The 11,949-nt window shown below is 41.0% G+C and overlaps 1 protein-coding gene across 1 annotated transcript in view; it reads left to right on the forward strand.

Annotated features, from left to right (window-relative positions):
• RSPO3 (R-spondin 3) overlaps nt 1-5,079 on the forward strand; it is a 130,889-nt gene extending 125,810 nt beyond the window's left edge. Inside the window, exon 5 of the mRNA XM_073575768.1 lies at nt 1,310-5,079. Coding sequence (XP_073431869.1) covers nt 1,310-1,442 — 133 coding nt within the window. The 3' untranslated portion in view covers nt 1,443-5,079. The remainder of the gene's footprint in view (nt 1-1,309) is intronic.
• The last annotated feature ends 6,870 nt before the right edge of the window (nt 5,080-11,949 follow it).

Consider the following 11,949-nt stretch of genomic DNA (forward strand, 5'->3'; position numbering starts at 1 on the left):
GCTGAAGAGAAATATATGTATTTTTCATATTTTCAGCTTTGGGAAAACATTCTTAACAGCTGTAACATGTTAGGCTAGCGTTTGTGGGGGATAATGTCAAACACTCAATATCTGGACGCATTCCATATAGAAAATAAAAACATATCATCAAGCTTTGTAATGTGTTATGCTTGCTTCAGAAATATAATCTAAGACCTTTTACATTTAGCGTATGTCCACAGGTCTGTTTTAAGTCACACTCCTTTAGAATAGATCATTAGATGTAAATATTTTAATAGCAATGCTCTTTTTAGCAAAATATACTTTATACGGAATTCTACAGTTTGGCCGTATGCATTTAACACTAAATGCAAACAGAAAATGGTACCACTCAACACTAGGAAACTATAGATTTTTTGGGTTTTCATATCCTTTCAATGATCCATGTGTTAGTGCTATTGCCTATGACAGTTTACATGAGAATATGACTAAATGCGACCTTTACTGAAATCTTACTGATCTTCTGGACGTTTGAGACATCATATAGATCATATACTGTATATACCGTATTTTGCGGATTATAAGACGCTCCAGATTATAAGACGCACCCCAAATTTTGAGGAGAAAAATAGGGAATTTTTTAATAAAATGTTGGTAGTGGCTGCGGTGAAGCGGGGTCGCAGGGTCGCTGCTGGAGGAGGTAAGACTGTTGCATTGCTGCAGGCCACAGGCTGGGATGAGGGGGTGTTCGGATGTGTGGCGCACTGCTGCAGGTGTCTGGTGCTGCGGGTGTCTCCGGTGCTGCAGCAGGTGTCTCCGGTGCTGCTGCGGGTGTTTTCGGTGCTGCGAGGGCTCTGATGACATTTTGTGAAAGGCCAGAGGCCCCATAGTTCCATGATTTCCTATGCAGTGGACTCCGGGAAAATGTCTGCCGGGGCGGCGAATGCGCAGTTGGAGATCTCGGCACCAAGATCTCAGGAGATGAGATCTCAGTTGGCAGAGCCGTCACAGCACCAGACACCCACACAGCCGAACACCCCCTCATCCCAGTCTTTGGCCTGAAGCAACGCTTCACTCTTGCTTCCTCCAGCAGCGACCCTGGTACCCTGCTCCACCACGCCCGGTAAGGTATATCCGCATTATAAGACGCCCGCCCATTTTTTCCCAAAATTTGGAGGAAAATGTGCGTCTTATAATCCGAAAAATACAGTATATATATTTATATCAGATCGTATAGAGTAAACATATATATATTTTCATCGCACAAGATATACAGACTGATATTTTGCCTTCTAATTGAATTGACTGGAGTCTTATTTGTAATTTTTAGGGTAAAAGTCAAAGACGAAACAAAAAAGAACAAACAGAGAAAAAAAGAAGGAGATGTGCCAAGAAAACAAAGGCAGAAAAAGATGGAAAAGGCTCAACGCGGAGAAGGAAAGAGAAGAGAAATCCGAGTTTAGAGGATGGGACATGCATCCAAAATCTCAAGCTCTTGTAGGACATCAACGGCCTTGTGCCATTATGACAGACTTCTCGTGCTGCTATATTGAGCTCAACCCCTAGGTGTTGAAGACTTTAGATGGATTGGATACTTCTCATGCAGCCAAACCCTATGCAACATTCCAAGCCTCTTGTGTCTTTTCTATGGAAATACAGACAAAGATGGAATGTAAAGACAGACAGTGGAAGGGCGGAAAGTTTTCCGTGGACGCTTCAGAATTGTATGCTTGTGTGTATCTGTAAAAGATGATTAAAACTTTATTCTATATAATTGTTAATAGAAACATTTCCTCTATTTTGTAAAGTATTTTTTCACTTTTTCTGCCCCCCCCCAGAATTATAGGCTAATTATATGCTGAATTTACAGCAATGTTTTTCCAGCACATTTCTGTGGTTACGTAATAATAATAAAAAAATTGACAATTATCAGTGGTACACATGGCATGTCATAGCCAGTAAAATGATGCTCACCTCATTACTTGCTACCTGCAAAATAGAAAGGTCTCAAAATACTCAATTCAAGATGCAAACTGTGAACTGAGTATTATATGTTTGTGTGGTCCGTTGATATTGCAAAAATATTGTGCTGGGGGATAACATTACTTTATATGGCTAACTATAGGAACAACTACAACACTAATCTCAAACCACAGCTGCTCTGTTTATGTAAAACCGTTAATATTTTTTTTTCTATTTATTAGCATCATCAATAAGTGTGTGAATGAGATGGTTTGCAAGTATCACTCAATGGAGCAATTAAGTGCTCGAAACAGTAAACGGGTGTCAAGTTTTAGATGCAGAAAGTATTACCAGCCACAATGACACAAGGATACCTACTTCAATTTTCAGTACCTGACACCAAAATAATAGTATGAAAGATTACATGATACATTCATTTTACAATTGACGACATATCAATAGCAGATAGGGTAAACAGATGCATGTACAGTGACTTTCGAAACTATTCACCTCCTTGGCTTTTTACTTATTTTGTTTCATTACAACCTATGTTTAAATATTTTTGTAATCAGATTTGTGTGTGATGCATCAGCACTGAATCGGCTAAGCTGATGAAGTGAGAAAAATATAGGCATAAATTAAATTTATGGGATCAAATAACTAAAAATTGACATGTGCATATGTATTCACTCAATTTGCTATGGAGTCTAAAAAATTTTGGTGCAAGCAATTACTTTCATAAGTCACATTCTTAGCGAAAGAAACCTGTGTACAATCTAAGTGTCACATGATCTGTCAGTGTATATACACACCTTTTCTGAAAGGCCACAGAGGCTGCAACACCATTCAGCAAGAGGCACCACTAACCAAACAACATCATGAAGACAAAAGAGATCTCCAAACAAGTCAGGGACAAAGTTGTTGAAAAATACAAATTAGGGTTGCTTTATAAAAAAAATCCCAATCTCTGATGATTCCTCTGAGCACCATCAAATCCATTATCATCAAATGGAAAACATGGTACAACAACAAACCTGCCAAGAGATGTCAACCCACCAAAGCTCACAGCCTGGGCAAGGAGGGCATTAATCAGAGAAGCAGCATGCTAAACGTAGCCATGAAGGAGCTGCAGAGATCCAAAGCAAAAACTGGAGTATCTTTCCATACAACCACACTAAGCCGTACACTCCATAAAGGTGGCCTTTATGGAAGAGTGAGCAGAAAAAAGCCTATACTTACATACAAAAATTGTAAGGCACGTTTTGACTTTGCCAAAAGACATGTGGGAGACTCCCCAAATGTAAGGAGGATGGTGCTGTGGTCAGATGAGACCAAAATTGCACTTTTTGGCCACCAATATAAACGCTATGTTCTGTGGCCAGCCATCACCCCAAGAGCCCCATCTCCACTGTGAAACATGATGGTGGCACCTTCATGCTGTGGGGATTTTATTGCCAGCATAGGCAGTGAAAATGGTCTGAGTCAAGTGGAAAATGGATGTTGCAAAATACAGGGATATGTTTCAGCAAAAGCTGTTTCATTCTGTCAGTGACAGACAATGATCCAAAGCATGCTGCTGAAGCAACATTCCAGTGTTTTAAGGAGAAATGTATAAATGTTTTGGAGCAGCCTAATCAAAGCCCAAACCTTAATCCAATTGAGAATTGTGATCAGAGTAGAAGATTGTGGTTCACCAGAGGAAACCATCTAAGGCTGTGTGCACACGCTGCGGATTTTGCTGCGGTTCCGCAGCGGTTTTGGCCGCTGCGTACCCGCAGCAGTTTCTGCTGCGGTGTACAGTACCATGATTCCCTATGGGAATCAAAAACCGCAGTGCAGACGGTGAGGAATTTTCCGCGCGGATTATCTGCGGTTTTCAATCCGCAGAAAGAATTGACATGTCAATTCTTTCTGCGGATTCTCCTGCGGTTTGCCATCTCCTCTATTGAGGAGATGAAAAACCGCAGGACAAAACCGCAGCGCAATCCGCAGGTAAAACCGCAGGTCTTTTGACCTGCGTTTTCACCTGCGGATTTTACAAAATCTGCGCGGATGAATCCGCACCTAATCCACAGCGTGTGCACACAGCCTAACTTGAAGGAGCTGGAGCAATTCTACGTTGAGGAATGCGCAAAAATCTCAATGGCTTATCCACAGCGACTTGCAGCTGTATTTGCCTTAAAAGGATGGTCTACAAAGTACTGACTTTAGGGATGTGAAAAGTTATGCACATTGAAGTTTTCAGTTATTTTGTTCTATTTGTTGTTTGCTTCACACTAATAAAAAAAAGCCAAATGGTCATAGTAGTAGGTATGTTCTTTACATAAACTGATGCAAACCCTCAAGAAAACAGTGATAGTCCAGGATGGGAGGTAGTAAAGCACGAAATATGCCAAGGGGGTGAATACTTTCACAAGTCACTGTATACAATGGTTAATATGTTTAGGTGTGTTATCTAGATTTCCTACATTGATATATATATAAAAAAGCAATATTTATTTTATTACATGGACATTAAAAAAGTGTCCAAAAATAACATTTGGCTTTGCCTACCCCATTACCACAGCGAAGGAAACAAATGAAATGGGATATGCTCATACATTTTAGAAGAGCAGTTGGCAGTTAGAGGAGTCGGTAGTGGTTGTTTCTGTGCAATCTTGAAGGGAATATTATTGCACTTTGCTAGAAACGCTGTTTAATGTATTGAACAACAGAATGGTTTCCGGATGAACATGGTGTCCCAGACCTAATTGCTATGTGTGGAGGGCAGCATGCTCTATCCTTTGCTTTTATTTTACAGCTATATCTATCATGCATCTGTCTGCATGTTAACTAAATTTCTACTGACCAAGACCTTGAATTCTTTGGCTGCAGGGAGGGTCCTCAAATACTGATCTACCTGTTGCTGATCCTTTCGGTGGCAGAGAGGTTTGGTCATAGGCGGCAGAAGCATTACAAAAGCAGCAATATGTCATGGAAGCATTGTACATTGGTTCCAGTTATGTTATCCTCTGGAAAAGCTAATTATAATTTTATATTCTGCTTATCGATCTGCATGGAGAGGATGAGGGCCCACAACTTCAATAACGTGTATCTGTTGAAAGAATTTCCAATACAATAAATATATTTCTTGACCAAGTTTGTTTTATAGTTAATAATAACCATATCTTCTGGCACAGGAAAGATATAAAGTATATCTTTGTACCATCTAGCCTGATGAAGAGACCTGAGTAGTCTGGAAAGCTGGCAATGTGTTACCATCTTTTCAGTTAGGGGCCCGTCACACATAGCGAGATCACTGATTTTGTGACGCATCAGCGATCTTGCTAGCGATCTCGCTGTGTGTGGCACGCATCAGCGACCAGCCCCCCTGCCGGGTGTCACTGATCGTGCCGGAATGTCCTGGGCCATTTTTTGATTGTTGGTCTCCCGCTGGCCAGCACGCATCGTGTGGCAGCAGGAGACCAACGATCAGCGAGCTCCCAGCGCTGTAAGCAGACGCTGGGAGCTGGTATCCAAGGTAAATATCGGGTAACTAAGCGCGCGCTGCGCTTAGTTACCCGCTGTGTACCTTGGATACCAGCGTGCTTGTGCTGCGAGCTGATATCAAAGGTAAACAGTGGGTAACTAAGTGCCGCGTGCACTTAGTTACCCGATATTTACCTTGGATACCAGCTCTCAGCGCACGCACGCTGGTATCCAAGGTACACAGTGGGTAACTAAGTGACGCGCGAGCTTAGTTACCCGATATTTACCTTGGATACCAGCGTCCTCGCTGGTCCTGATCGCTGGTGTGTCTGCCTGTTTGTCAGCTCACCAGCGATCATGTAGCGATGCACCAGCGATCCTGACCAGGTCATATCGCTGTCAGGATCGCTGGTGCATAGTTTGGTGTGACGGGACCTTTAGCCATTAAAAGGTATCAACCACTGAGGACTCTCAGTTCTGAATATTCTTCAAATCTTCTGGCTTAATTTATTATGGATTCCTTTTGTGACAAAGCAAACTTCACTCTGAAGAGGACATGAACTGGTTGTTCTAGAATATTTTTTTCACATTTTGTAGTAATTTACTTTGAAGGGGATTTATAGGAATTTACACAGATAGCCTAACCTTAATATAGACAGTTAATGTGCATTTAGTGGAAGCCCCACTCCCAGGACCACTGATGAACATGGCAAGGAGTGGTTGCAGGAGTTTTAGGATCCCATTACTGTTGTACCAGACAACACTTTCTTTAACAGGGCGGAAAATTAGATTAAGGCTAGCCTGGAAAATTCTGGGAAACCCTTATAAATAAATGTTTATTTATATTGAAGGAAAAAAAAGCTTGTTCTAGAAATCAAAAAATAAATAACATGTTGAGTTAATGAAAGGAGAAAGTCTAAAGTTTCTTATAAAATATGTTCACATTAGCCTCAACTATGCCACTATATGTCTCATTGGTTAGAGTTTGACTGAAAACACAGCTTCTCAAAAAATACTTCCATGAAAAAGCAATGGATTGAGAGTGCAGATATTTCATTATTCTCACACGGGAAAACTATATGGCACACCAAAAACTCATCCAAGCCAATATTCATTTAATAAATAGGGAATCTGTCAACCATCCTATGATGTTTATAGGAGCATGTAGGTCATAGAAAGTTGAATAAAATGATATCTTGATGTCCAGAGAAATCTACATTTTTCTTGATATGTAAATAAGCTGTTACGATCTACTGGCCAGACAAAGATCTCCCCAAGAATCTGCCTGGAGTGACATGTAATGACTACCAGCATGAGACATATAGATCAGGAAAGCTATTTTGTTAACAAAGTAACATAGTTTTGAAGGCTGAAGGAAGACCTTATGTCCATCTAGTTCAGCCTATTTTTAGTGCAGCTGTTCTGCATTGTTGATCCTGGGGAAGGCAAAAAACCCACAGAGTAGAAGCCAATTTTCTCCATAGGGAAAAAAATTCCTTCCCCTAAGCTGGGTCAACCATCTACCTATAATATTATGTTATTCGTAACCTTTTATACTGTTACTCACAAGAAAAGCATCCATTCCTTTTTTAAATTCATTCAGTGAGTTGGCCATCACCATTTCCTCAGGAAGAGAATTCCAGAGCCTCACTGCTCTTACCGTTTTATAACCCTCTTCTATGCTGGTGCAGAAATTGTCTTTCCTCCAAACAAAGAGAATGCCCCCTTGTTCTTGTCACAGTCCTTGGTACAAACAGTTCATTGGAGAGATCTCTGTATTGCCCTCTGATATACTTGTACATATATATTATGTCTCCCCTAAGTCTTCTCTTTGGTAGAGTAAATAGACCTAATTTTGATAACCTTTCTAGTGAGATCTGCCAAACAGGCAGATCTCACTAGCGATGCAGCAGCGGTCGGCGGTCGTACTCACCAGTCAGACGTGGCGCGTGTGACCGTCTTCCGCCTGCGTCCATGGCTCACTCGTCGGTGCCAGCAGGAATCTGACGACGAAAAATGTACCAGGCCGATCTCGCGCGATCAGTGATAGCCAGCAGGGGAGCCGGTCGGAGGTTACTATCACATGTAGCGATATCGCTAGTGATATCGCTGCTGTGTCACAAAATCGGTGACGCTTTAGCGATATCGCTAGCGATATCGCTATGTGTAAAGGGCCCTTTAGATGAGTAAACCCAGCATCATTTATTACCATGTACTTTAAAACTTTAGTGAGAATAAACCATGAAACCTCTCAATCTACAAGTGGCTGATGGTGAAAATATTTTCTAGCAACACCAGAACTTTGCCCTACAATATTTTAGTGTATAGATGAATATGGAATTTTAATCAGGAGCTATTCCTTTAAAACAATTCTTGCCACATGCTCATCCTGTATTTTTCTCTTGTGGAAGGTAAAAGTAAACACATTTTGATCTCCAACTCTTAATTAATGACAGGAGAGTTTACAGCATTTTAATAAAAGTTTTTTTTTCTACAAATTTCGCTTTATTTTCATATTTGCTTTGCATAAACAATAAACAAATCTCATACAAAAGTACATCCTATTACATACACTGTACATTTTTTTTTAGCTATGCCAATCATGAAAGTTTCAAATAAAAAAATGAAAAAAAAAAAGGTTGAATGTGGAATTTTCCAATACTCAAATTTTAACTCATTTCACTTGCACCCTTGGAGATTAGAATGGGTTCCTGCCTGAACACTCGACAGCTTTTCCATCACGCAGACATATTTGGACAAAAACAGAGACAGCTGGTATTTTACAACTTATTTAATGTTCCTTAAGTAAAGAGATGTCTACCAATTTGACTTTATTAAAATGTTGCAAATCTGACAGATAAGAGGCTCACTTTAAGGCTATGTGCACACGTGCGGATTTGCCGCAGAAATTTCCGCGGCAATTCCGCAACTCCCTGCAGCGCGAAATCCGCATGCGGAATTCCCGCGAAAAACTAGCGTTTTGTAAGTGTAATTAGCTTGCAGAATGCTAGCGTTTTCCAAGCAATCTGTAGCATCGCTTGGAAAACTGATTGACAGGTTGGTCACACTCGTCAAGCATAGTGGCTGCCTATGCAGCATCAGTAGTAAAAAGATATAACGTTAAAAATAATAAGAAAAATAAAAAATCCTGATTCTCACCTTCCAGCGTCCCCTGCAGTGTTCCCGATCCTTGCGATGCTCCCGGCAAGTCCCGTTCCCAGCGATGCCTTGCGACAATGACCCCAGATGACGTAGCATCACGCGAGACTGCTACATCATCACAGTTCATTGTAGCAAGGCATCACTGGGAACGGGAGTTGCCGGGAGCATCGCTGAGGTCTGGGAACGCTGTGGGGGCCACCAGAAGGTGAGAATATCACCTTTTTTTAGTTTATTTATTTTTTTTTTACAGGGATATGGTACCCAGGGCTTGGAGGACAGTCTCCTCTCCTCCAGACCATGGGTACCATCCGCACATTTTCCGCTTACTTTGCGCATGGTGGGCATAGCCACATGCGGAAAATAAGCGGAACAATGCATTCCAATGTGTGCAGAATCCCCGTAGTTCCGCAAAAAGAATGAGCATGCTGCGTATTTTTCCGCGATGCGATTCCGCCGCGGAAAAATGCACAGCATTAGCACAGCAGGTGCGGAATGCCATTGAATTCAATGGGTTGCGTTGTGCAAGCGTTTTCACAGCGAAAAAACACGTGAAAAGCGCTAAAAATCTGCCGTGTGTGCACATAGCCTAATGGTTTGTTGCTATGTGAGCGTGTTGAACTCATAAAAGGTTTTTGTGTTAATAAGGTTTATGCCACCTATTTTGAGAACAGCATAATGTATAGACTACTTTGTCCCTATATTTTGCTGCTCTCAGATGAGGTAGCAAAACCCTGCTGACAAATTCCCTTCAAATGTATTTTTAATTTTGTGTTTTGTACAGTTTTTATATCCTATCCCATATCTTGCAACTTTCACTCTGGCCACTGGGGCACTTTAAAACTCGCATTTCCTGTTCTTTCAGGAAATGTTTTCAGAAGTCTCATTATTATCTTCACATACAGGTAACATAGGAATCACCATTCATAACAAGATATCATAGCTCCCCTTCCCTTCACAAAGATATTTGCACTCATTTAACTTGTTTCAATACAAGAGATAAGTGCTGTTAAATTTACGTTGATTTCATGAAAGTACAGGAAGTATGCAGCAGCCCTAGTGGCTAGTATGAGAATTTCAAGATTTTACTTTTCATTAATACAGATGATGCTGTGAAAAATAAAAAATACTTTAAAAAAAAAAAATATATATATATAGTTAAAATAAAATCCTGATTTTAATTAATTTAAACCCCTTCATGACATATGACGTACAGTTATGTTATATGTCGTGCTCCTGCCTGAATGAGTAAAAAAATGCTTTTTTTTCTGTGCCAAACCAGAAATCGACTGTGGATAGAATGAGAAAACCAGGAATAATTTATTTTCAGTTTTATTGTCAACATATTTCAAAGTCAACAGACTTCTTCCTCAGGAGAGACCACAGTAACAAGGTAAAATCCATGTGCAAGTTTAACTGACACTACATTAAAAAAAGAGAGCAAAAAAAAAAAGAATATACCTGCACAGGATGTCAGTGTGTTGCATATTTGGGAAAATAGCAAATGGGTAAAATTTAACTTTTAACTCACTAGACAATAAAAAGTCACGTGTATGACTTAATAAAAAAGTGCTTTAGTGCAAGTGAGTGATGTGCAAACGGATGCAAGCAAACCAATTTTTGAAAGACAGTGTGCGAGTATGTATAAAGCAAATATACCCAGGGATATGGTTGCCTTTAGGATACAACAAGGCTTGCTGATATTGCCTTTTTAGGGGCCAAATACTGAGTGTGAGCACATCGGATTCCTATTTATTTCTATGATACACACAGCTTCAATATCATGTGACAGTGTTGTCACTAAATTTAGCATGAACCTTAGTAAATGGAAAACAAACTAATAGACATGCAACCTGAGGATGTGGCAGACAAAACCAATGCTTAATCAATCCTCATATTCACAGAAGACCATAACAATGGAAGGCATACAGAATTAGAATGGTCTGATCAAGCACATATTTAAATTGAAGCAGCAACTTTGAGCATCCTTAGCAGCCTTTCACACACATGCCTCAGTGTAGCTCCCCTGATGAGTCTGGAATGATGAAACGCATCGGGAGACTATGGCAAGGACTGATTTTATTTGTATTATACATACTCACACACTGTCTTTCAAAAATTGCCTTGCTTGCGTCCATTTGCACATCACTCACTTGCATTAAAGCAGTTTTTATTAGATCATATACTGTATGTGAAGTTTTATTGTCTAGTGAATTAAAAGTTAATTTTTACCCATTTGCTATTATCCTTTGTAAGATAGCGGTTGTTGAGTCCTTGAGGCTATTAGCTGCAGTGATGTGAGCTCGGAAGTATACTCCAGCATGTGTAGCTCTGAGAGAGTTATTTGGCCATTCCAGGGCTGGGTTTTACGAGTGGTCATATGAGATTGGTGAGAATGACTGCCGACATACAGTATCCCACCCAAGGGGTGTGGTTTGGCTAATCAAATGGAGGCCAAATGTCTCATTCAGTGTCTGCTGCTAGAGGTGTGGAGACATCCAGTGTGTGTTGTTAAAGACACTGACCTGAGCGGGTGGACCTGCAGTACTATATGGACTGTTTATTTTTCTGCTTGCTTTTCACTTTGTCCCGGAAAAGGCTGTTTTTTTGTTTTGGCTATCCAGAGCAGTTTATGCAGTTTTGGTAAACTTGCTTGGACATTTCAATAATACTGCTTCCTGTGCCTACCTTAACAGCAGTCGAGTGAGTACAGATTCCTACAATTGGTGGAGAATGTGGGCGCGAACCCCAAGAGGCAGTGTGGCTGCCAATACCGCATGTCCTGGGTGAAAGCGGCTGCAGGAGGGAAATCTGACAGCATGGAGGAGCTGGTAAAGCATTTGGTGCAGGTGCAACAACAGCTTGCCAGTTAACAGCAGCAATTGGTGCAGCAAGAAACTAATAATCTGTTGGCACAGTAGCTACAACACCAGCAGCAGCAGCAGCAGGAGGTGCTAACGCGGCAGATGGAACTCCTCGCAGAGGCAGTTCTTGGGAGGCCGGCTGTCTCCTTCCCAACTCCAGGTGATGACTCGGACACAAGAAAGATGGTAAAAAAGACCATTGCAAAAGATGACACTGGGGGATGACATTGAGGCCTTCTAATGGTTTTTGAGAGGGTGACAGAACGGGAGAAATTGCCTGTGGGTCCTGGCACCATATTTAACTGGTGAACCGCAGAAGGCCTATTATGACTTGGCCTTGCAGGATGCTTAAGAGTATGCCAAATTGAAAGTTGAGATATTGGCACGCTTAAGAGTGACTCTGACTGTCAGGGCACAATGGGTGCACCACTGGGCCTATCGCAATGACAAACCTCCCCGGTCCCAAATGTTTGACCTCCTACACCTGGTCCAAAAATGGATGCAACTTGAATCTTCC

This window comes from Dendrobates tinctorius, unplaced genomic scaffold (assembly GCF_039654945.1).
Source record: "Dendrobates tinctorius isolate UK_male_01 unplaced genomic scaffold, ASM3965494v1 ptg000046l, whole genome shotgun sequence".
NCBI lineage: Eukaryota > Metazoa > Chordata > Amphibia > Anura > Dendrobatidae > Dendrobates > Dendrobates tinctorius.